General features: G+C 54.9%; 1 protein-coding gene and 1 long non-coding RNA gene across 2 annotated transcripts; both read left to right on the top strand.

The window, feature by feature from the left end:
- Nucleotides 1–3,003: 3,003 nt before the first annotated feature.
- LOC133352838 (uncharacterized) lies at nucleotides 3,004–23,615 on the top strand. Its single transcript, XM_061568781.1, has 7 exons — nucleotides 3,004–3,123; nucleotides 3,771–3,886; nucleotides 5,743–5,965; nucleotides 12,584–12,696; nucleotides 16,493–16,724; nucleotides 17,375–17,704; nucleotides 23,587–23,615. The coding sequence occupies exons 1-7, from the start codon at nucleotides 3,066–3,068 to the stop codon at nucleotides 23,613–23,615; spliced, it is 1,101 nt and encodes a 366-aa protein (XP_061424765.1). The 5' UTR covers nucleotides 3,004–3,065.
- Nucleotides 23,616–23,671: 56 nt separating this feature from the next.
- On the top strand, nucleotides 23,672–25,716 carry LOC133351755 (uncharacterized). The gene is made up of 3 exons (XR_009756219.1): nucleotides 23,672–23,795; nucleotides 25,266–25,409; nucleotides 25,681–25,716. It is a non-coding gene; the product is annotated as an uncharacterized LOC133351755 (long non-coding RNA).

The raw sequence follows: 25,716 nt of genomic DNA, 5'->3' as shown, positions 1-25,716 counted from the left end.
CACACACACAAAGACAAAGATCCCCGGTATAGCCTCAACAGACTGTTGGGACAAGTGCTGTTAGCGAGCAGCACCTATTAAGGCCGGAACGGCACACGAGGGGGTGGGTGGCCAGCACCAAGCCAGGCCGCCTTTGTCTCCCTCGTGGCGACGTTTACTACACACCGCACACAAGGTACTCATTTCAGGCCGAGTCGACCTTGGGGAGGCCCAGGACCGGTTCAGAAATTCCTCATGCACGTTGGTGGTGAGCGGGAATCGAACTCGTGGGGTTTCGTAGCGCAGTGGCATAACCACTGCGCCACCGCTCCCCAGTGTCCTCACACGTGTCGCCATGTGCGTAACGTTCAGCCTGAATGGCGACCTCTCTCCCTCCCTCCCTCACAGCGGAGGACATCGCCCATTCTGTGGTGCGTGGTGGCGAGGTGACGGGCAGAGCGCCCTTGCCTGTTGGCGGGTAGTGCGGGGCAATAGCGGCCTCTAGTGGCCGCGACGCGACACGGCGCTCAATCAGTCGCCGCGTTCCCACGGCCGTGATCAAAACAAAGGGGCCGTCCATAAATGACGTCACGCGATTTTGGAAGATTGTTGATCCCCCCACCCCTCGTCACACGGCGTCACAAAAAGTCAGACCCCCTCCCCCCCAATAAAAATAAAACATGCTTCAAATCGCTTTAGCTATTGTCATTGTAGTGCGTATTTAATGTGGCGCTGCACTCTGATGTTATAGGAGAAAACATTTATTATAAAGTCTATTTTATTAAGTAGAACGTGTTGTCTACATTTATTTAAAGTTGCGCATTTCGATGTGACGTCACATTTCTCACCCCCCCCCCCCCCTCTTCACACATCGTCACAAATGTCTGACCCCCCCTCCTCCCTAGGTGCGTGACGTCATTTATGGACAGTCCCTTAGAATATTTATTCGTCCTCGAGGAATCCGATGAGCTCGAAAGATATTTTTCATAGATGTCTGGTAGGTGCAGGTCAAAATGTTACAGCGACAAACAAAACACAAAAAAACATGATCGGAGTACCAAGGACAGGAACGGTGATGGAATCCAAGTCCGTAGCCATGGAGTCAACATTGGGGGGGACCAAATCTTCCAGGGGTCTGGGCCCCCCCCCCCCCCCCAGAAAAAAAAAATCTAAATTTAAAAAACTAATTTCCTGCCTAAAATATATATTTTTTAAAATCACTAACACATAAGATGGACTTTTTATTTCTTTTTTACAATAATGTCTAATAATGTATTGTATTACATTGCTCTGTTTTAACTTTTTAAAAATATTTTCTGATTTCATTGTATGTAATGGCAGAGTTTAGGGATTAATAAAGTTCAACCACAATCATATGAACAGAAATCAATTTTATAGCATTATATTGGGGGGATGGAATCACTTAAAAACTTTTTACAAATAATAATTGTAAAAATATTTATCTTACCAAGGAAAGCCCACAGCTCTTAGCTCCTTTTTCAGGAGTGACCTGGCCACAAATGATAGCTGAACAAAGTGGCTCATCGCGTCGAAATGTACAGCAGCAAAATACTCTCAACAATGTGGACGCATGTTTCATCGAGCAGTGGATAGAACTTTCTTTTGCTGCTGATTTCGCACAAGTTACCGACCCCGTGTTGTTGCGAGAATCAAACATTGTACCGAGTAAATGCACAACCCACTAGGCAGCGCGTTTCGGCCAGGAGATGGCAGCATGACTGTTTGATTGAATCCATCTGTGTGGAGTTCAGCGTCGCCCCTGTGAGTGTAGAGCGGCGCGGTGCTGGGTTCTTCTCCGTGGCTTTCCGGGCTCCTACCACGACGCCGAACTCCCATCAAGAGAACGAAGCTCGCGGCCAAACCTGCCAACGTAACAGCACCCTCCCAACAATGATTCATGAGACTCGGCGAGGCTCTCCTGAGCAATTATGCATCTTCCAGGGGATGGGTGGTGGCCAGCATCACGCCCGGCCGCCTTTGTCTCCTCAGCGGTGATTTCGACAAATAGTCCCAGATAACACTGGTCAACACACTTTTTCTGGCATAAGGTATTCCAACGGCTTGAATGTAATTTTGGGGTGCTGATTCCAAATCTGGCATCAGTTTTTGTCTATCACATCAGATTTTTGAGATATCAAATATTGCATTTTAAATAAAAACGGCAGAAGAAAAATATTAAATAAATGTGGATATCTACATAAAATGATATTATAAACACACTTTCCTAAAAATACAGCACCATATTTTAACACTAAAGCAGTCACTGACTCGCAACAACTTGCAATCATAAGTCACAGAGTTAATTTCGGGTAAAATCAATGAAAATGGGGTATGCCGATAGCATAAAAATGAGATGTGATAGAGCAAATCTGAGATCAGATTTGAGATTGAATGGACCTAGGGGAGGAGGCCCACGGCCGGTTCAGATTATCGCCACGGCTCTTGGCAGCCGTGAGAGGGTTTCCAACTCGGGTGGCCGGGTTCGTAGCGCAATGTGCTAACCGCTGCGCCACCGCTCGCCCAGCACGATAACAATTGCCCCCCCCCCTCCCTCCCCCAAAAGGATAAAGATCATAAAAAAAAGTCTCGATTTAGTTTTTAATGCTCGACTCAATGATGCCCTAAAAGGGGCTGAGCTACCTTGGTAGTGGGCGGGGCTACCCCAAACAGTGGGCGGGGCCAATGAGTCGTAGGATGCGTGTCAAGGAGGAGGAGGAAGACGAGAGAGAGTGAGCGAGAGAGTGACCGAGAGGGTGACCGAGAGGGTGAGCGAGAGGTGGGGGTTTTACATGAAGCTAAGTAAAAAAAAAAATTACGAAATGATGAACGAAGCAAAGTGCCGAATACACCGAGCATCTTCTTGTTTCCACTGATCGTAAAAAAATAATAATAAAAAAGACGAGGGAAGGAAGGAAGGATGACGAGGGAGAGAGGGAAGAGGAGGGAGGGAGGGAGGCAGGTGGAGGAGGAGGAGGAGGAGGGAGTAGCAGCGAGGAGGAGCCACGCAGCTCAGAGCTCTCAAACTCAGCCTCCCTCCCCCACTCTCACCCCGTGCCTGGCCCACGATGGACAGCTTCTCGCTTGCCATCGTCGCGATTCTCCTGAGCTCCTCCGCTCCCCCAGGTGAGTGGCTCCACACGGCCCCGAGACGGAGTGGCGTGGCCATGAGTTGACGCGCATCGCGCCACGAAGCCCTCAAACGACTCGAGCTCTCATTGCTAGCCGAGGCCACGAAACTTTCGTGACTGCAAGTATTCATATTCTTATGTGTTTTCGGTAAAGTCACGTAGGTAAAAAAATGTAAATTAATAAAAGTAAAATAAAATAAAAAATAATGATTTTTATTTTATTTTACTTGTAAATTAATAAAAGTAAAATAAAATAAAAAATAATGATTTTTATTTTTTATTTTATTTTACTAAATTTTTTACCTACGTGACTTTACCGAAAAAAACCTGAGAATATCGGTGGCGAGTGAGATCTGGAACCGGTTCGGCGGCTCCCCCCCCCTCTACCACCACCCTCGCCCCAACCAACTTCACCAACCAGCATGGTGAAGTATGGTCGGCAGCGTTGACAAAACGGGGTCGCGGAGTCGACAACTCTGGGCTTCTCCGCCACGAGACGTTGGTGAACTTTGCCATCAATACGGGGGAGGGGGGGGGCGGGGGAGCGAGTGGGTTGGTAATATCCGTGTCTCTGCCTGCCCCCCCTTCTCTACGTGCCCCCCCCCTCTTCTCTCCGTGCCCCCCCCCCCCCCCCACACACAGTTGTCTCCGATTGCTCTCAGTACCCCGCGGAGCAGTACGGGGTGACGGTGGTGTCTAAGAGCACGGCGCTACTCAACGCGAACCTGAAGATTCGTCCCGGCTGCTCAGTGACCCAGGTGGGTGGGGGGCGGTGTGGGGGGGGCAGAACGGGTGAATTGGGGGGCACGAGAGAGAGGCGGCCGAGGAGCGCGACTTCTTCAGCGGTGGCTGCTCTAACCACCTCTACAAACACAGAGAGCTTCGTGTATCAGTGGATCGAACACGGTTGACGATCATGAACCCCCCCCCCTACTCCCCAAAACCTCCGATTAGTTACGGTTCGCTACGTACGGTTCAAAATAAGTTCAACATACGCACTGTACGTACGGAACAACCCTCGCAGGTGGGACTTGCTTCTGTCGATATGAAATGATGGCCGTTGCCCGAAGCGTCGTATCACAGTTCCAACCCGCTGTATTGCGCTCCTCCTACGTTGCCCGAAACGTCGTATCACAGTTCCAACCCGCTGTATTGCGCTCCTCCTACGTTGCCCGAAACGTCGTATCACAGTTTCAATCCCGCTGTATTGCGCTCCTCCTACGGAGTAAAGCCTCAATCGAGCCTCGTGGGTCTTCGTCAAGACGGTCTCGCTACGTTTCCCACAGTAGGGGGGCGATGATAATTCACTGGTCAACAAAAAAACATTTTTTTTCTGGCCTGGATTTTTGCAGCTGTTTTAGACTAATTTCAGGGTGCTGATTCCAAATCTGATCTCAGATTTGCTCTATAACATCTCATTTTTATGCTATCGGCATACCCCATTTTCATTGATTTTACCCAAAATTAACTCTGTCACTTATGATTGCAAGTTGTTGCGAGTCAGTGACTGCTTTAGTGTTAAAATGTGATGCTGTATTTTTAGGATAGTGTGTTTATAATATCATTTTATGTAGATATCCACATTTATTCAATATTTTTCTTCCGCAGTTTTTATTGAAAATGCAATATTTGATATCTCAAAAACCTGATGTGATAGACAAAAACTGATGCCAGATTTGGAATCAGCACCCCAAAATTATCTTACAACCGTTGGAATACCTTATGCCAGAAAAAGTGTGTTGACCAGTGTATAATTATTGCTGCTGCCGAGTACGACCCCGATCGAGTTAATTCTGCGAGGTTTAGGTGGGGAGGCCTTGATCCAGCAGGCTGATGAAGACACTATATCCATTGTCTTTTGTTCGGGGAAGTTCTGCTTTATTTGTCAGGGGGTGCGGTTTTCGGGGATGACCGAATGACCTACGTCATACCGGTAACGGATGACGTCACAATAGCGGTACCGCACTGATCGACATCTTCATAACGCACGTGGCTTTGTGGCACTCATGGGCCAGATGACTTCACCTCCGTCTATCACCGTGCTGATGCCGCCCTCAGTACACGAACCCTGCTGTGTATCCCGGATGTTTCGCTCTCCCAGGTATTTTGCCTGTGTCGTTTATCAGGATATGGCTGTAGGGGAGGGCGTGGGTGGAGTGGGGGATTTGAGGGCTGGGGGAGCGGTGGTGGAGCGGTTAGCGCGCTGCGCTACGGACCCGACGACCCGAGTTCGATTCCGGCTCACGGCCAACACCGGTGACGATTATCTGAAGGAGTCCGGGGCCTCGCCTAGGTCGACTCGGCCTCAAATCAGTACCTGGTGCAGTAAACATCGCCACTGGGGAGATAAGGGCAGCCGTGCCTGGTGCTGGCCACCCACCCCCTCGTGTGCCGTGCCGGCCTTCATAGGTCCTCACCAACAGCACTTGCCCCAACAGTCAGTTAAGGCTACGCGGGGGAATATTTGCCTTTGGTGTGGTGGGGGACCCCGCGAAGACTAAAGTCAGGGACATGCTGCATTCACAATCCCCTTCAAGCAGTCACTTCTCGAAGACTTTGAAAGGCCGTCCCATTGAGAGGGCGAGGTCTGTCTCCTGCCCCCCCCCCCCGCCAGGTGCAATGGTTCAAGGGCCCAACGATCGTGGCGATGCTCAAGTCTGGGATCGTGACCCAGGTCAATCCGCGCCCGAGCAGCCGACACATCATCTTATCCAGCAGTGGATTATCCATGCTCATCTCGCCGGTGGACACGACGGACGCGGGCAGCTACCACTGCTTGGTCACGATGAATGACCAAGCGCCGAACAATTTGACGGTGGTGCTCACCGTGAATGCAGGTCAGAGGGCAGCGAGATAACATTAGTACCATAGGGGACCACCATCGCTGTATTATTCAAATACCTTACACGCGTCTTTAAATATCTCCATGGCCTTTCCCCACCTCATCTCGCCTCTCTCATCTCTTTTTACGTCACCTCTCGTCCTCTTCGTTCCCAATCTGCTCTCCTTGTGCCCAATTCCGTTTTAGATCGTTCTCCCTCCTTGCACGCTCCGCTTGAATCAACGCCTGTACATTTAAGCAGCACTGCCCAAAGACTCAGCACTGCCTAAAAAAACTCAATATTGCCAATAGACTCAACATTTCCCATAGACTCAACACTTCCCATAGACTCAGCACTGCCTCTGGACTCTACACTACCCATAGACTCAACACTTCCCATAGACTCTACACTGCCCATAGACTCTACACTGCCCATAGACTCAACACTGCCCATAGACTCCTTACTGCTCATAGAACACTTCCCATAGACTCAGCACTGCTGCAAAACTCCACACTGCCCATAGACTCAACACTGCCCATAGACTCTACACTGCCCATAGACTCAGCACTGCCCATAGACTCATTACTGCTCATAGACTCAACACTTCCCATAGGCTCAGCACTGCTCATAAAATCAACACTGCCCGTAGACTCAGCACTGCCCATAGTCTCTACACCACCCACAGACTCAACACAGCCCATAGACTCAACACTGCCCATAAACTCAACACTGCCCATAGACTAATCACTGCCCATAGACTCAACACAGCCCATAGACTCAGCACTGCCCATAGACTCAACACTGCCCATAGACTTAGCACTGCCCATACACTCTATACTGCCCATAGACTCAACACTGCCCCATAGACTCAACACTGCCCATAGACTCAGCACTGTCCATAGACTCTACACTGCCCATAGACTCAACACTGCCCATAGACTCAGCACTGCCCATAGACTCAGCACTGCCCATAGACTCAACACTACCCATAGACTCAACACGGCCCGTAGACTCAACACTGCCCATAAACTCTATACTGCCCATAAACTCAACACTTCCCCATAGACTCAACACTGCCCATAGACCTAGCACTGCCCATAGACTCTACACTGCCCATAGACTCAACACTGCCCATAGACTCAACACTGCACCATAGACTCAACACTACCCATAGACTCAACACTGCCCATAGACTCAACACTGCACCATAGACTCTACACTGCACCATAGACTCAACACAGCCCATAGACTCAACACTGCACCATAGACTCTACACTGCACCATAGACTCAACACTGCCCATAGACTCTACACTGCACCATAGACTCTACACTGCACCATAGACTCAACACTGCCCATAGACTCATCACTGCCCATAGACTCAACACAGCCCCTATATATGAAGCAGTCTACCTCATTAACCTCATTCTCTTCCTCTATTAACGCCTTACCACTTCTTCACCACCGCACATTCCATTCCTCTTCCCTCCCCTCGCCCCTCCATTCCGTTCCGTCCCTCCCCTGCTCTTCCGTGACCCCTCTGTGCCCTCTGTTACGGTCATTCATTCCGCGCCTCTTGCACTTCGCTTGTCACCTAAATCCTTCGATTTATTTTTACTACTTTTAAACTGCGTAAAGCACCCCGAGGTTATGGTGCTCCGTATTATATAACATAAGTTCGTCATTATTATCATCATGTACGTATGTTGAACCTCTTTCGCACCATACCTAGCCAACCGTGCTACCTATTGCCATCAATACATCTTCAGTGTATCATTGTCATCATCATCGTATTATCATCAGTGTATTTCTTCCACCGTCATTAAACATTTAATATAACTATGGATTCCGATTTAAAGCTTTCGTGACTGCAGGGATTCATCTTCTTGGTTCTTTCGGTAAAGTCACGTAGAAGGGAAGTAATAAAATAATAAAAATAAAACATAATAAAACAATTCTCACGACGTTTCGGCCACAACGCAAGCAGCCGTCCTCAGATGAAAACCAGGTCCGTCATTCAGACTCTGTCGCCTCGACGGACCTGGTTTTCACCTGAGGACGGCTGCTTGCATTGTGGCCGAAACGTCGTGAGAATTATTTTATTATGTTTTATTTTTATTATTTTATTACTTCCCTTCTACGTGACTTTACCGAAAGAACCAAGAAGAACTATGGATTCATCATCATCATTGCGTTTCATCAGCCGGGCAGCGGGTGGCTATGCGCGTGGCTTGCCTGCGATCCAGCACTGTGTGTGGAGGCAACAGCGCGGGTTCGGTGGACCACACACAGATGTTGTTTTGTCACTCCCCTCCTGTGGACGTCTCCTGGTGGATCGCCAGGAGACGGCAGTACAGCAACAACGTGGACTCTACCCATTTCGGTTTCCTCTCACATCGAGGCACTCATTCATAGGCTGAAAATAAATTAATATACAGTGAGGGAAAAAAGTATTTGATCCCCTGCTGATTTTGTACGTTTGCCCACTGACAAAGAAATGATCAGTCTATAATTTTAACAATAATAAAAATATAAAACAATACAATTCTCACGACGTTTCGATTGCAACACAAGCAATCATCATCACGTGTGAAAACCACAGCAAGAACATTTGAAAAAAGTGGTGGTTTTTTCTCAACCGCCAGTTGCTCTCCGTGGTGCTGACCTTAAGAAAAAACCGCCACTTTTTAAATCCTTTATATTAAGTTCGCTTGCTTGCGTGCTTGCGGCAAAATCCCATCACCACCTCCACGCGGTGCCGGCTGGATTCCAACCAACGGTGAGGGTCTTTGGCGTCAGATGGAGCGACCCACCGGCCAAAGTATTTCTGTGTCGCATCTATGGCAACGTCAAATCAACTTGGAACAAGCTAGGGCACCCCTCGAGGGAAACGCGCGCCGTCCTCGCCCAAACGACGCGAGAAGTGGACGAGGGCTACCTGCTCATGGATGGGGCAGGCTAAAGAAGTTAGTCCGACTACGGCTGGGAACACTCAACATCGGAACATTGACAGGGAGAAGTCGAGAATTGTCAGCTGCCCTAAAGGCCCGTCGTATCGACATCGTATGCATCCAAGAAACGAAGTGGAGTGGAGCAAAGGCCAGGGAGATTGGAGAAGGATACAAACTGTTCTACAACGGTGAAAGAAACACCAAGAACGGCGTTGGAATCGCAGTCAGCCAAAATCTACGAGACAACGTCGTGGCCGTCCACCGTGTTTCCGACCGCCTCATGTCCATCGAAATCGACTCAAAGGACCTACGCCTCCGGGTGGTATCTTGTTATGCGCCGCAGCCCGGCTGCCCAGCAGATACCAAGGAGGAATTTTGGGAACAATTTGATGGACACATGCAATCGATATATGGAGAAGAGCAGTTAGTAATTGGTGGAGACCTAAATGGACACGTTGGAAGCGCCCGGGATGGATACCCTCGAAACCATGGTGGCCAAGGATATGGTACCCGGAACGATGAGGGAAACCGAGCCCTGGACTTTGCGGAAGCCCATGATCTTGTCCTCGCCAACACCTTCTTCAAGAAGAGACCGTCCCATCTCATTACGTACGCCAGTGGTGGGAGATCAACTCAAATTGATTACTGGCTTGTCAAGCGGGATAAGCTGAAAACGGTGACAAACACTAAAGTCATACCATCGGACAACATCGCCCCACAACATCGCATCCTGGTCATGGACATAAAAATGGACATTGGCCAGCGACATCGCCCACCAACAACTGGACAGCAGCGAATTAAGTGGTGGCGGATGAAGGAATGCAAGGATCAGCTGAGAGTTGCCTTTAATCAGATTGACGTGAACACCAACCGACCGGCGAATGCGATTTGGGAAGATCTCGCCGGCCAACTGTGCACAGCAGCAACGGAAGCACTGGGGCTAACTAAGCCGGGAAAACACTTCATTGACAAGCAAATATGGTGGTGGAACGAAGAAGTTCAGCTAGCAGTGAAAGAGAAGAAGCTAGCTTTCAAGAAGTGGCGCCAAACGCTCGCAGATCTGGATTACCAACATTACAGAAACTGCAAATCGGCAGCGAAGCGAGTAGTTGCAGCGGTGAAATTAGCTCAATACGACCAACTGTATGTCGAACTGGACACCCCAGAAGGTGCCAATAAGATCTATCGACTGGCAGAGGCGCGCCATCGTTCGACTCAGGATATTGGTCAGGTCAAATGCATAAAGGATGAGAATCACAGCGCTCTCAGAGACCCGCCCGCCATCCTTCAACGCTGGAGCGACTACTTCTCTGGAATCTGCAACCAGGAATTTCCCCACCCACCTATTATTAGTGCTGAACACGTCCTCGGTCCGGTTTCACCTATCACCATCACCGAAGTGGAACAAGCTATCAAGAGAATGAAGAATGGGAAAGCGACTGGCCCGGACGATATCCCTGCTGAGGCCTGGAAGATCCTTGGCAGGCAGGGTGCTGCCCTCCTTACCCAGCTCTTCAGCACCATCACGAGCACCAGTGAGGTCCCAGAAGCCTGGTCGACCAGCACGACGGTTCCAATTTGGAAGGGTAAAGGGGACGTGGCAGAATGCTCGAATTACAGGCCAATCAGGCTCCTGTGTCATGCGATGAAGATCTTTGAGCGAGTTTTGGACACGAGGATTAGAAACATCATCACCCTATCACCCAACCAATGCGGCTTCGTCAAAGGATGTGGCACTACGGACGCCATATTCGCGGCGAGGCTCCTGCTGGATAGGCACAGAGAGAAGAACAAAGCTGTGCACGTGTCGTTCCTCGACCTTGAAAAGGCATTTGACAGGGTCTCCCACGACCTCATCTGGCACTCGCTTCGATCCCATGGAGTCCCTGAAACCTACGTGCATTGGGTGCAACTCCTATACAAGAACGTCACCAGTGCAGTCAGGTGTGCAGTGGGCATATCACCGCCATTTCCCATCAGCGTTGGAGTGCACCAAGGATCGGCCCTGTCACCACTCCTGTTTATCCTGTGCATGGACACGATCACTGCCGACCTGCACACGCCCCTCCCATGGTCAATTCTCTACGCGGATGACGTCCTCCTCTCAGATGAAGAGAGAGGAGAAGTGGAAAGACAAACGCGCCTGTGGAAGGAACGTTTGGACGAAAACGGGATGAGGTTCAACATCAAAAAGACGGAGTATATGGAGTGTGGCCCCCAAACCGACGGCACCATCAGTATTGACGGAGAAGATCTGAAGAAAGTGACGGACTTTAAGTACCTGGGCTCCACCATCAGCTCAGATGGTAGCATCACGACTGATGTGAGGTCACGAGTCAATGCGGCGTGGATGAAATGGAGGCAAGTCACCGGAGTCCTCTGTGATCGGAAAATGCCGGATAGGCTGATGGGAAAAATATACAAGACCATCGTCCGACTGGTGGCACTCTATGGATCCGAGTGCTGGCCAGCCACAACTGTACACGAACAAGCTCTCCACACCATGGAGATGAGGATGCTCAGATGGAGCCTCGGGCTCACTCGATGGGATTGTGTCAGGAACGAAGACGTTCGGAAGCGACTTGGTGTGGCCCCCATTGCGGACAAGATGCTTGAGGCAAGGCTTCGGTGGTACGGCCATGTGATGCGAAGTGAAGAGTCATCAGTGGCCAAGACTGCCGTGCGTATTGAGCCAGAGGGCCGCCGTCCACGCGGACGTCCGAAGAAGCGATGGATGGACCGAATAAAGGAAGACATGAAGACGGTCAACGCATCCCCTGAAGATGCCCTGGACCGAGCCAAATGGAGAAGACAATGCCGAAAAGCGGACCCTGCGCCACAGCGGGAACAACGCTAGGAAGAAGAAGAAGAAGCTTGCGTGCTTGCGTGCTTGCTTGTTTGCTTACGACCGTGCAAATCTTTCGGTCGTTTTTTAACCCACTTCCCGTGATCCAATCGAGCTGACATTTTGCACACAGATTCGTTGTGCGTGACAATTTATTTTGTTGAAATTTTTTTTCCAAAATTTTCCACTTTTTAGGAAATGTTTTTTTCATATTTAATTTAAAATACCAATGGGATAAAAATGAAACTCTTACTCAAGAAAAACAGAAATGAATAATAAAATAAAACCGATGCCACGCATATAAAGGATTTTATACGAGTAAATTTTTTCAAAGTTTCTTGCTGCGGTTTTCACACCTGATGATGATTGCTTGTGTTGCAATCGAAACGTCGTGAGGATTTTATTGTTTGATATTTGTATTATTTTATTATTTCCCTTCAACGTGACTTTAACGAAAGAACCGAGAATATTTCGCCATTTGTTTTCACTTTCTTCTGGCCTTGTGCCAACTCGCTCAAGTCGTGTGCAACATCTTTCTGGGCACCGATCTCTCACGTCGTTGGCAAGCCATTCTCTGTTCGGTCTTCCTCTCCTTACTGTTCCATTCATTTTTCCAAACATCAACACACACTTTTTTATTTTTCGGTTGTTGGCGGCGTAGGCCGCGTAGCCGTTGTCTTTGAGCGCTCGCTCACGGGGATATCCGCAGGCGACCTGCGAACTCGCCCTGGTGCCTGGACTCGAACCCAGGCCCTCAGCGATGCTGGCTCAGCGTGTCTGACTTCGTTTTCCCCTCGCCCCTCTCCACTCCCACCCCCCACCCACCACGACACGACAGCGACCACGTGCACGGATGCGCTGTTCGCGCCGCTGGTAGTGAATGTCAAAGTCGGGGGCTCTGTGACGTTGCCTTGTGACGTCGCCGTGACGTCACAATGCGTCTTCAAGGAGGTAGGTGGCGCGCTTTCCCTCCCGTTCCCTCGATCTCTCCCTTCGTCACTCGCCTGTAGAACAACACAGACGCTCGTGCTGTCAGACGACTCAGAGAGAGAGAGAGGACGACACAGAGAGAGAGAGGGCGACTCAGAGAGAGAGGACGACTCGGAGAGAGAGATAACGACTCAGAGAGAGAGAGAGAGGACGACTCAGAGAGCATGACTCAGAGTAAGAGAAAGGATGACTTAGAGAGAGAGGACGACTCAGAGAGAGAAAGAAAGGACGACTCGAGAGAGATGGCGACTCAGAGAGAGAGAGGGGGAGGGGGATGACGACGACTCAGAGGCGCATGGAGGAGGAACCACAGACGAGCAGGGAGGCAGCAGCAGCAACCGTGCGGTGTTTCCGGCCGATGTGCACATCCCCTTCTTGAATGGGAGATTAAAGACACAAGCCACGGTTGGTGCCATCGTGGCCATGCAACCCAGACTATGTACCGTACAGTAAACCCATATAGACCCATAGAGATACACACGGACCCATAGAGACCCACAGAGGTGCACAGAGACACATAGAAATACATGAAAGACACGCCAATGGAGTTCCATTGAGGCCATGCAACACAGACTATGTACCGTACAGTAAACCCATAGAGACCCATAGAGATACACAGAGACCCATAGAGACCCACATAGATACACAGGGACCCATAGAGACCCACAGAGATGCACAGAGACACATAGAAATACATGAAAGACACGCCAAAGGAGTGCCATTGAGGCCATGCAACACAGACTATGTACCGTACAGTACACCGATAGAGACCCATAGAGATACACAGGGACCCATAGAGATCCACATAGATGCACAGAGACACGTAGAGATACATGAAAGACACTCCAATGCAACACAGACTATGGATTGTACAGTGAACCCACTGTGGTCTGGTGGGCCCCTTGGAAGGAAGGAGAGGGACGGTTACAGCGTGTAAACATAAATGTGTTGTGAACCCGCCACCACCCGACACGGCCAATTAGTGAGGTTTGTCACTAAACAGAACGTGCCAATCAGTTACTTCAGCACACCGCTTGTGTGTTGGAGAGTAAACCCGAGACACATCAACAATTTGAGTACGACGTTTCGCTGGTGATTACAACGAGCTTCATCAGGCGATAGGCAGAATGTATCTTCTCGCGGTCAAACCCAAAAACAACCTTAATCATGGATAATATTGGTCTCTCTTTCTGCTGAAGCCCTCTCGTGCTGGCGAGCAGCATCATCAGCAGCGTAAACTCGACATTGGCATCGAGAGCCTTGGACAGCAACCACTCAGCATCACTGCTGTGTAGCCGATGCTGCTGCTGCTGCACGCGCCCAATTCGTGAGCGGAGGCTTTTACGAGTCGGAGGAAAAATCTGAGCACGCGTGCAAGGGAGATGATGATGACGACGACGATGGTGATGACGACTACAATGATTACGATGATGACGGTGATTATGAAGATGTTGATGATGATGGCGGTGATGATGACGACGATTATGATGATAACGACTACAATGATGACGATGATGACGGTGATTATGACGATGTTGATAATGATGGCGGTGATGATGACGACGACGATGGTGATGACGACTACAATGATGACGATGATGACGGTGATTATGACGATGTTGATGATGATGGCGGTGATGATGATGATGACGACGATGGTGATGACGACTACAATGATGACGATGATGACGGTGATTATGACAATTATGGTGGTGGTGACGATGATGATGACGATAGTGACGGTGACGATGATGATGATGGTGATGATGACGGTGACAACGACGACGATGACGACGTCCCGCACCTCTGATCAGCACGGTCGCCTACATGCGGTGTGAAAGAAGTTCAACGCACGTACACACGTACACACGTACACGCGTACACACGTACACACGTACACGCGTACTCGCGTACTCGCGTACACACGTACACGCGCACACGCGTACACACGCACACACGCACACACGCACACGCGCACACGCGTACACGCGTACACACGTACACGCGTACATGCGTACTCGCGTACACGCGTACACGCGTACACGCGTACACGCGTACTCGCGTACACACGTACACGCGTACACGCGTACTCGCGTACACGCGTACACGCGTACTCGCGTACTCGCGTACACACGTACACACGCACACACGCACACGCGTACACGCGTACACGCGTACACGCGCACACGCGTACTCGCGTACACAGCGTACACGCGTACTCGCGTACTCGCGTACACACGTACACGCGCACACGCGTACTCGCGTACACGCGTACACGCGTACACGCGTACTCGCGTACACACGTACACACGCACACACGCACACGCGTACACGCGTACACACGTACACACGCACACACGCACACACGTACACACGTACACACGTACACGCGTACTCGCGTACTCGCGTACACACGTACACACGCACACGCGTACACGCGTACACGCGTACACGCGTACACGCGTACACACGTACACGCGCACACGCGCACACGCGTACACGCGTACACGCGCACACGCGTACACGCGTACTCGCGTACACGCGTACACACGCACACGCGCACACGCGCACACGCGTACACGCGTACATGCGTACTCGTGTACACACGTACACACGCACACACGCACACGCGTACACGCGTACACACGTACACACGCACACGCGTACTCGCGTACACACGTACACGCGTACTCGCGTACTCGCGTACACGCGTACACGCGCACACGCGTACTCGCGTACACGCGTACACGCGTACACGCGTACACGCGTACTCGCGTACACGCGTACACACGCACACACGCACACACGTACACACGCACACACGTACACGCGTACTCGCGTACTCGCGTACACGCATACACGCGCACACGCGCACACGCGTACACGCGTACACGCGTACACGCGTACTCGCGTACACGCGTACACGCGCACACGCGCACACGCGTACACGCGTACACGCGTACTCGCGTACACGCGTACACGCGCACACGCGCACACGCGTACACGCGTACACGCGTACATGCGTACACACGTACACGCGCACACGCGCACACGCGTACACGCGTACACACGTACACACGTACACGCGTACTCGCGTACTCGCGTACACACGTACACGCGCACACGCGCACACGCGCACACGCGTACACGCGTACTCGCGTACACACGTACACACGCACACACGCACACACGCACACGCGTACACGCGTACACGCGTACACGCGTACACACGCACACACGCACACACGCACACACGCACACGCGTACACACGTACACACGTACACGCGCACACGCGTACACGCGTACTCGCGTACACACGTACACACGCACACACGCACACACGTACACACGCACACGCGTACACGCGTACACGCGTACACACGCACACGCGTACTCGCGTACACACGTACACACGCACACACGCACACGCGTACACGCGTACACACGCACACGCGCACACGCGTACACGCGTACACGCGCACACGCGTACACACGTACACACGTACACGCGTACACGCGCACACGCGCACACACGCACACACGTACACACTCGCACACGCGCACACGCGCACACGCGCACACACGCACACACGCACACACGCACACACGTACACACGCACACACGCAAACACGCACACACGCACACACGCACACACGCAAACACGCACACACGCACACACGCACACACACACACTCACACACGCACACACGCACACACGTACACACGTACACACGTACGATACGCGTAACCCGCAGGTGCAGTGGATGAAGCGGGAGAGTTCGCTGGCCACGAGGGGCAAGGGCTCCTCCGCTTCGGGAGAGGCTGTGACGAGCGGCAGGCTGCGCATGAGCAGCGCAGCGAACGACTCGGTGCAGGCCATCACTCTGAACCCCGCGGAGAAGGGTGACTCGGACTTCTACGTCTGCGTGGTGACCTTCGAAAACAACAAGACAGCAACGCGCCACCTCTACCTGCACGTGGCGGACGGTGAGAGCGGCGTGTGCATAGGTGCGCCTTGTGCCAGGCTAGGTGCACGTTGAGGCCAGGTAGCGTGGCGTGTTCTCCCCGTGGTCACGTGGATTTTTCTCCGGTCCTCCAGGTTTTTCCCTCCACATTTAGAATCGACATCGCGCGTTTAGAGGCATTTGCCTGCTATAATAAATTCTAGATTTGAAACTTTCGTGACTGCAAGGATTCATATTCTTGGGTTTTTTCGGTAAAGTCACGTGGGTAAAAAATTAAAATTTTAATTAATAAAAGTAAAATAAAAACAAAATAAAAATCACGACGTTTCGGAGGCAACACAAGCTTCCGTCTTCAGGTGGAACCATCACAGCACGCTCGCTGTATCAAGTAAATGAGAAATTCCAAGAGATCCGACCCCGTATTTATATACTGGTTAAGGAGGGCAGAGGGGCTTTACCGAAAAAACCCAAGAATATGCTATAATAAATGTCCGCACGGTGATTTCAGCCTCTTCGTCGAGTTATCATTTGTAGCTTCAGAGAAAAAAAGAGCTGTATAGCTCTGTGGGCCTTACATTGTAAAATTAATAAAATTGTTAGTTTCAATTCCTCTTCCTCACACTCTCCCCCCCTCTGCCTCCATCTCCTCCAAACTCCCTCTTTGTCGCACAGACGAATGCTTCTCTGGCTCCAACGACATGGCCATTGTGGACGACTTGGAGGTCACGCAGCCCTCGCAGCTGCTGAATTGTCGACTTCCGCCAGCCGTGTGCCCGTTGTTTAATGTCAGCTGGTACCAGCGGGACAAACTCCTCTTCAACCTTACGGCTTCTACTGGAAAAGAAGTCGTGAATGGCTTCGAAGCCTGGCCTCTGTCGAGCCGATTCTCGACCATAATGGTTCACAACAAGAAGATGATCGACGCGGGTTTATTCTATTGGTGCCAGGTGCACACGCGCGCTGGTCTGGACTCCCGTTCCATGGTCGCTACGCTGTCTCCAGGTTCGATGACCATCGTCTTAGCATCATCACCATCGTCATCATCGTCGTCATCACCATCGTCATCATCGTCATCATCATCGTCATCATCATCGTCATCACCGTCGTCATCATCGTCATCATCATCGTCATCATCACCATCGTCATCATAATCGTCATCACTTTCATCGTCATCATCGTCATCACCATCGTCATCATCATCACCATCGTCATCATAATCGTCATCATCATCGTCATCATCGTCATCACCATCGTCATCATCATCGTCATCACCATCATCATCACCATCATCATCATCGTCATCATCATCATCATCATCGTCATCACCATCATCATCACCATCGTCATCATCATCGTCATCACCATCGTCATCACCATCATCATCATCATCGTCATCACCATCGTCATCATCATCTCCATCACCATCGTCATCGTCACCATCATCACCATCATCAGCATCGTGATCATTGTTGTAGCATCATCATCGTACCGTATTACCACCATTACCACCAATATGCCATTCATTACAATGTGTGCAGTGTGTGTAGGTTGCACCCTCTCCAACTCTATCCATTATAGTAATCCTATAGTATTGTATCCTATATTAATGCTATTGAATTGTACCCTATATATTAACCATGTAATTATAATCCCATGAACAGGCGTATACCGATTGGATGTTCATCCTCCTCCCTTCTGCTCTTTCACTCTCCGCTCCACCCCCTCCACCACCCCCACCCACCCCCTCTCACCCCCCCCATCACCCCCTCCATCACCCCCACCCACCCCCTCATATTTCACCACACCCCCTCTCACCCCCCCATCACCCCCACTCATCCCCTCACATTTCACCACACCCCCCCATCACCCCCACATCACCCCCACCCATCCCCTCCCATCCACCACCCCCCCCCATCACCCCCCCCATCACCCCCACCCATCCCCTCCCATCCACCACCCCCCCCATCACCCCACCCGACACCCCACCCATCCCCTCTCATCCACCACCCCCCCTTCCATCACCCCCACCCATCCCCCCTCATCCCCCCCTCCCATCACCCCCACACATCCCCTCTCATCCACCCCCCCCCCTTCCATCACCCCCACCCATCCCCCCTCATCCCCCCCCCATCACCCCCACACATCCCCTCTCATCCACCCCCCCCATCACCCCCCCCCATCCCCTCTCATCCACCACACACCCCCTCCATCACCTCTCATTCACCACCCCCCATCACCCCCACCCATCCCCTCTCATCCACCACCCCCCATCACCCCCACCCATCCCCTCTCATCCACAACCCCCCTCCATCACCCCCACCCATCCCCTCTCATCCACCACCCCCCCCATCACCCCCACCCATCCCCTCTCATCCACCACCCCCCCCCCATCACCCCCACCCATCCCCTCTCATCCACCACCCCCCCCCATCACCCCCACCCATCCCCTCTCATCACCACCCCCCCCCATCACCCCACCCATCCCCTCTCATCCACACCCCCCCCATCACCCCCACCCTCCCTCTCATCCACCCCCCCCATCACCCCCACCCATCCCCTCTCATCCACACCCCCCCCATCACCCCACCCTCCCCTCTCATCCACCCCCCCCCCCATCACCCCCACCCCATCCCCTCTCATCCACCCCCCCCCCCATCACCCCCACCCATCCCCTCTCATCCACAACCCCCCCATCACCCCCACCCATCCCTCTCATCCACCCCCCCCCCATCACCCCCACCCATCCCTCTCATCACCCCCCCCCCCCTCACCCCCCCATCCCCTCTCATCCACAACCCCCCCAATCACCCCACCCATCCCCTCTCATCAACCCCCCCCCATCACCCCCCCCCTCCCCTCTCATCCACCCCCCCCCCCATCAAACCCCCACCCATCCCCCTCTCATACCTACCCCCCCCCCATCACCCCGCCACCCATCCCCTCTCATCCACCCCCCCCCATCACCCCCCCCATCCCCTCTCATCCACCCCCCCCCCATCACCCCCCACATCCCCTCTCATCCACCACCCCCCCCATCACCCCCCCCATCCCCTCTCATCCACCCCCCCCCCATCACCCCCCCCATCCCCTCTCATCCACCACCCCCCCCATCACCCCACCCATCCCCATCTCATCCACCACCCCCCCCCCATCACCCCACCCATCCCCTCTCATCCACCCCCCCCCCCCATCACCCCCACCCATCCCCTCTCATCCACCAACCCCCCCTCCATCACCCCCACCCATCCCCTCTCATCCACCACCCCCCCCATCACCCCCACCCATCCCCTCTCATCCACAACCCCCCCATCACCCCCACCCATCCCCTCTCATCCACCACCCCCCCCATCACCCCCACCCATCCCCTCTCATCCACAACCCCCCCTCCATCACCCCCACCCATCCCCTCTCATCCACCACCCCCCTCCATCCCCCCACCCATCCCCTCTCATCCACCACCCCCCCATCACCCACCCATCACCCACACCCATCCCCCTCTCATCCACCACCCCCCCCCATCACCCCCACCCATCCCCTCTCATCCACCACCCCCCCCCATCACCCCCACCCATCCCCTCTCATCCACCACCACCCCCCCCATCACCCCCACCCATCCCCTCTCATCCACCACCCCCCCCCATCACCCCCCCATCCCCTCTCATCCCACCACCCCCCCCATCACCCCCACCCATCCCTCATCATCCACCACCCCCCCTCCATCACCCCCACCCATCCCCTCTCATCCACCACCCCCCCCATCACCCCCCCCATCCCCTCTCATCCACCACCCCCCCCATCACCCCCACCCATCCCCTCTCATCCACACCCCCCCCTCCATCACCCCCACCTCATCCCCTCTCATCCACCACCCCCCCTCCATCACCCCCACCCATCCCCTCTCATCCACACCCCCCCCATCACCCCCACCCATCCCCTCTCATCCACAACCCCCCCATCACCCCCACCCATCCCCTCTCATCCACCACCCCCCCATCACCCCCACCCATCCCCTCTCATCCACAACCCCCCCTCCATCACCCCACCCATCCCCTCTCATCCCCACCCCCCCTCCATCACCCCCACCCATCCCCTCTCAATCCACCACCCCCCCCCATCACCCCCACCCATCCCCTCTCATCCACCACCCCCCCCATCACCCCCACCCATCCCCTCTCATCCACCACCCACCCCCCCCCCATTCACCCCCACCCATCCCTCTCATCCACCACCCCCCCCCCATCACCCCCCACCCATCCCCTCTCTCCACCACCCCCCCCCATCACCCCCACCCATCCCCTCTCATCCACCACCCCCCCCATCACCCCCCCCATCCCCTCTCATCCACCACCCACCCATCACCCACCCTCCATCTACAGCCACCACCCATCCCCCTCTCATCCACCCCCCCCCATCCCCCCCCATCCCTCTCATCCCCCCCCCCATCACCCCCCCCATCCCCTCTCATCCCCCCCCCCCCATCACCCCCACCCATCCCCCTCTCATCCACCACCCCCCCTCCATCACCCCCACCCATCCCCTCTCATCCACCACCCCCCCCCACACCCCCCACCCATCCCCTCTCATCCACCACCCCCCTCCATCACCCCCACCCATCCCCTCTCATCCACCACCCCCCCTCCATCACCCCCACCCATCCCCTCTCATCCACCACCCCCCCCCATCACCGCCCACCCATCCCCTCTCATCCACCACCCCCCCCCATCACCCCCACCCATCCCCTCTCATCCACACCCCCCCCCCATCACCCCCACCCATCCCTCTCATCCACCACCCCCCCCCCCATCACCCCCACCCATCCCCTCTCATCCACCACCCACCCCCTCACCCCCCACCCATCCCCTCTCATCCACCACCCCCCCATCACCCCCCCCCATCCCCTCTCATCCACCACCCCCCCCATCACCCCCACCCATCCCCTCATCCACCACCCCCCTCCATCACCCCACCCATCCCCTCTCATCCACCACCCCCCCATCACCCCCCACCCATCCCCCTCTATCCACCACCCCCCCCATCACCCCCACCCATTCCCTCTCATTCACCACCCCCCCTCCATCACCCCCACCCATCCCCTCTCATCCATCACCCCCCCTCCCATCACACCCCACCCATTCCCCTCTCATCCACCCACCCCCCTCCTCAACCCCCACCCATCCCCTCTCATCACCACCCCCCCCCCATCACCCCCACCCATCCCCTTCTCATCACCACCCCCCCATCAACCCCCACGCCATCCCCTCTCATCCACCAACACCCCCCTCCATCACCCCACCCATGCCCCTCCTCATCCATCACGCCCCCTCATCACCCCCCACACCATCCCCTCTCATCCAACCACCGCCCCTCCATCACACCCACCCCATCCCCTCTCAGCCACCACCCCACCCCACCCATCACCCCCCATCCCCTCTCATCCACCAACCCCCTTCCATCACGCCCCACCCATCCCCTCTCATCCACCACCACCCACCCTCACACCCCACCCATCCCCTCTCATCCACCACCCCCCCCCCATCACCCCCCCATCCCCTCTCATCCACCACCCCCCCCATCACCCCCACCCATCCCCTCTCATCCACCACCCCCCCCATCACCCCCACCCATCCCTCTCATCCACCACCCCCCCCCCATCACCCCCCCCATCCCCTCTCATCCACCACCCCCCCATCACCCCCACCCATCCCCTCTCATCCACCACCCCCCCCATCACCCCCACCCATCCCCTCTCATCCACCCCCCCCCCATCACCCCCCCCATCCCCTCCATCATCCCCCCCCCCCATCACCCCACCCATCCCCTCTCATCCACCCCCCCCATCACCCCCACCCATCCCCTCTCATCCACCACCCCCCCTCCTCCATCCCCCCCACCCATCCCCTCTCATCCACCACCCCCCCCCATCACCCCCACCCATCCCCTCTCATCCACCACCCCCCTCCATCACCCCACCCATCCCCTCTCATCACCACCCCCCCTCCATCACCCCCACCCATCCCCTCCTCATCCACCCCCCCCCATCACCCCCCACCCATCCCCTCTCATCCACCACCCCCCCCATCACCCCCACCCCCCCTCTCATCCACCACCCCCCCCCATCACCCCCACCCATCCTCTCTCATCCACCACCCCCCCCCATCACCCCCACCCATCCCCTCTCATCCCCACCCCCCTCCATCACCCCCCCACCCATCCCTCTCATCCACCACCCCCCCCCATCACCCCACCCATCCCTCTCATCCACCACCCCCCCCCATCACCCCCCACCCATCCTCTCTCATCCACCACCCCCCCCCCATCACCCCCACCCTCCCCTCTCATCCACCACCCCCCTCCATCACCCCCACCCATCCCCTCTCATCCACCACCCCCCCCACACCCCCCCCCACCCCCCCCATCTCATCCACCACCCCCCCCTCACCCCCACCCATCCCCCTCATCCATCACCCCCCCCATCACCCCACCCATCCCCTCTCATCCACCACCCCCCATCACCCCCCCACCCATCCCCTCTCATCCACCACCCCCCCCCCATCACCCCCACCCATCCCCTCTCATCCACCACCCCCCCATCACCCACCCATCCCCCTCATCCACCACCCCCCTCCATCACCCCCACCCTCCCCTCTCATCCATCCCCCCCCCATCACCCCCCCCATCCCCTCTCATCCACCACCCCCTCCATCACCCCCCCACCCATCCCCTCTCATCCACCACCCCCCCCCCCCCCCCATCCCCTCTCATCCCCACCCCCTTCCATCACCCCCACCCATCCCCTCTCATCCACCACCCCCCCTCCATCACCCCACCCATCCCCTCTCATCCACCACCCCCCCCATCACCCCACCCATCCCCCCACCCGCTAGGCCCCCTTGGACACCTCGTGCCGAGCTGACGTCAAAGTCAATGATAGCAGCGTGTCGAAGGGCGACTCGGCCCCCTGCATGCCGAGCGAGTCTGCCTGAGTCGTGCCTCGTCTACAGTCTCACCTCCAGTATCACGTGGTTCTGGGAGACGGAGCTGCTGATGACCATGGACGAGCAAGGCACACGGCGCGGTGCAGGGCCGCGGGCAGGTGGGCGGGCGGGCGGGCGGGCAGGTGGCCGCGTGCGCACACACGAGGCCATCGTCATCATCATCGGCACGCGGTCATCATCATGATCATCAGCGTGAGTTCATCACGATCACCACGAGGTCATGATCATCAACACGAGGTCATCACCACCATCATCGTCTTCACGAGATCGTCAGCACGAGGTCATCATCATTCATCCAGCGGTTGATAGATGGTGGGTGCTGCTGCTGTTTCTGATGATGATGACGCTGATGATGATGCCCATGAGTAAAGATGGGCATAGACAACCTTGAGCCTACAGGTGAGCGTTTTGATCATGATTACGTGGTCACCATCGTGACCATCATCGCCACTCATTGTCTATAAACTAGTTTAATTTGCAGGTAAGACCCACTGAGCTATGTAGCTATTTTCAGAAGCGACCTGCCCACGAATGATGGCTTAACAAAGTTGCTTAACACATTCCTGCGGAGGGAGCTGGTAGGAACGTTGGGTTGCTCGGTCAATGGCCTGAAGGTCAACGGCGGCGTGGTGTATTCCGCAAATATGCCCGACTGTGAGGGCGGGCACAAGCCGGCGTGAGTCGGTTAAACGTTGAGTTTTATAAGGGCACCACGGGGTGAACCCCTCCCCTCCCACCCCCACCCTCCCCCCTCACGCAGCCCCACCCTCCCCACCCAGCCCCTCCCCCCCTTCCCTCCCCACCCAGCCCCTCCTCACCTCCCCACCCGCCCCTCCCCACCCTCCCCTCTCCACCAGCCCCACCCCTCCATTGTTGGATGCACGACGGACGGACAGAATAATCCCCTGTGGGCTGGTGTAACCAAGAGGTTCCTACCAGTATGAAGTAAACTCTTGAGAAGGGGATTCATTTGATTTGTGGCCGAGCGAGATTGGAGAGGAGAGAGGTCGGAGCAGAGAGGAAAGAGAGACGCTACCGGCGAGCTCCCCTTGACGGGGTTGTCGACTGGAGGTCTCACGGGAGACTCGGTTGATGCTTCTGTTTGGATATCCGTGCAGACGTTCAGCGTTGGTTGGGGGGGGTGGTGTACCGTAGTGCATGGGGCGCCGCGGATGGCGAGATATAATCTCCGATTAGAACGGTTGGCTACGTACGGTGCGAAAGAAGTTCAACGCACAGTACATCACCTGCTGCCTGGTGTGCAGGAGGTCGTGGGTGGGTCGTGACACTCACAACGGAGTTCCTCTCCACGTTGATAATTAATCAACGTCACGCGTTTAGATTATTCTGCTGCCGCTGCCGCTATACATCTCCACACGGTGGCGAGACACTTCGTCGAGCATTCATTGTGGCCAGGGCGTGTCGGAAAAAGAAGCTTATTGCTCAGTGGCCCTTACCTGGTAAATACAAAAAAAACTTGTTATTTAGTTTTAGCGTCTCGTTGCAATTTTTGCCTGCGCCGGGTTCCGCTGATGTTCATGCCGTGGACCACGATGGCGCGTGTTTAGCCAGGGCCCAGATGAAGTTCTCGGGCACCAGCTCGGAGCTCCAATTGAGCGGCGTCACGATGGACGATGGAGGAGTCTACCGGTGCCGCGTCGATCTGCACAACGGCAGCTACAGTGACGTGGCCTTCCTCGAAGTTGTGGAGTGTGAGTAGAGGCCTCACTAACACCCTCGACTCTCTCTCTCTCTCGACACTCACTCACATTGACACTCACTCACATTGACACTCACATTGACACCCACTCACTCACATTGACAGTCACATTGACACTAACTCACATTGACACTCACATTGACACCCACTCACTCACATTGACACCCACTCGCACTGCAGAGCAGGAGTGGAAGATGGCAGCCTTCACGTGGTCCACTCTGTGCCGAGTCCCGAGTCCCTCCGTGCGATCGCGCCGCGTGCAGGGCCCGTGGGGACTCCCACGGTGACCGCCGACCCCG

The sequence above is a fragment of the Lethenteron reissneri genome, chromosome 5 (assembly GCF_015708825.2).
Source record: "Lethenteron reissneri isolate LAM-NWPU_2019-01 chromosome 5, ASM1570882v1, whole genome shotgun sequence".
Taxonomy (NCBI): Eukaryota; Metazoa; Chordata; class Hyperoartia; order Petromyzontiformes; family Petromyzontidae; genus Lethenteron; species Lethenteron reissneri.
This window is presented reverse-complemented; position numbering and strand designations above follow the sequence as displayed.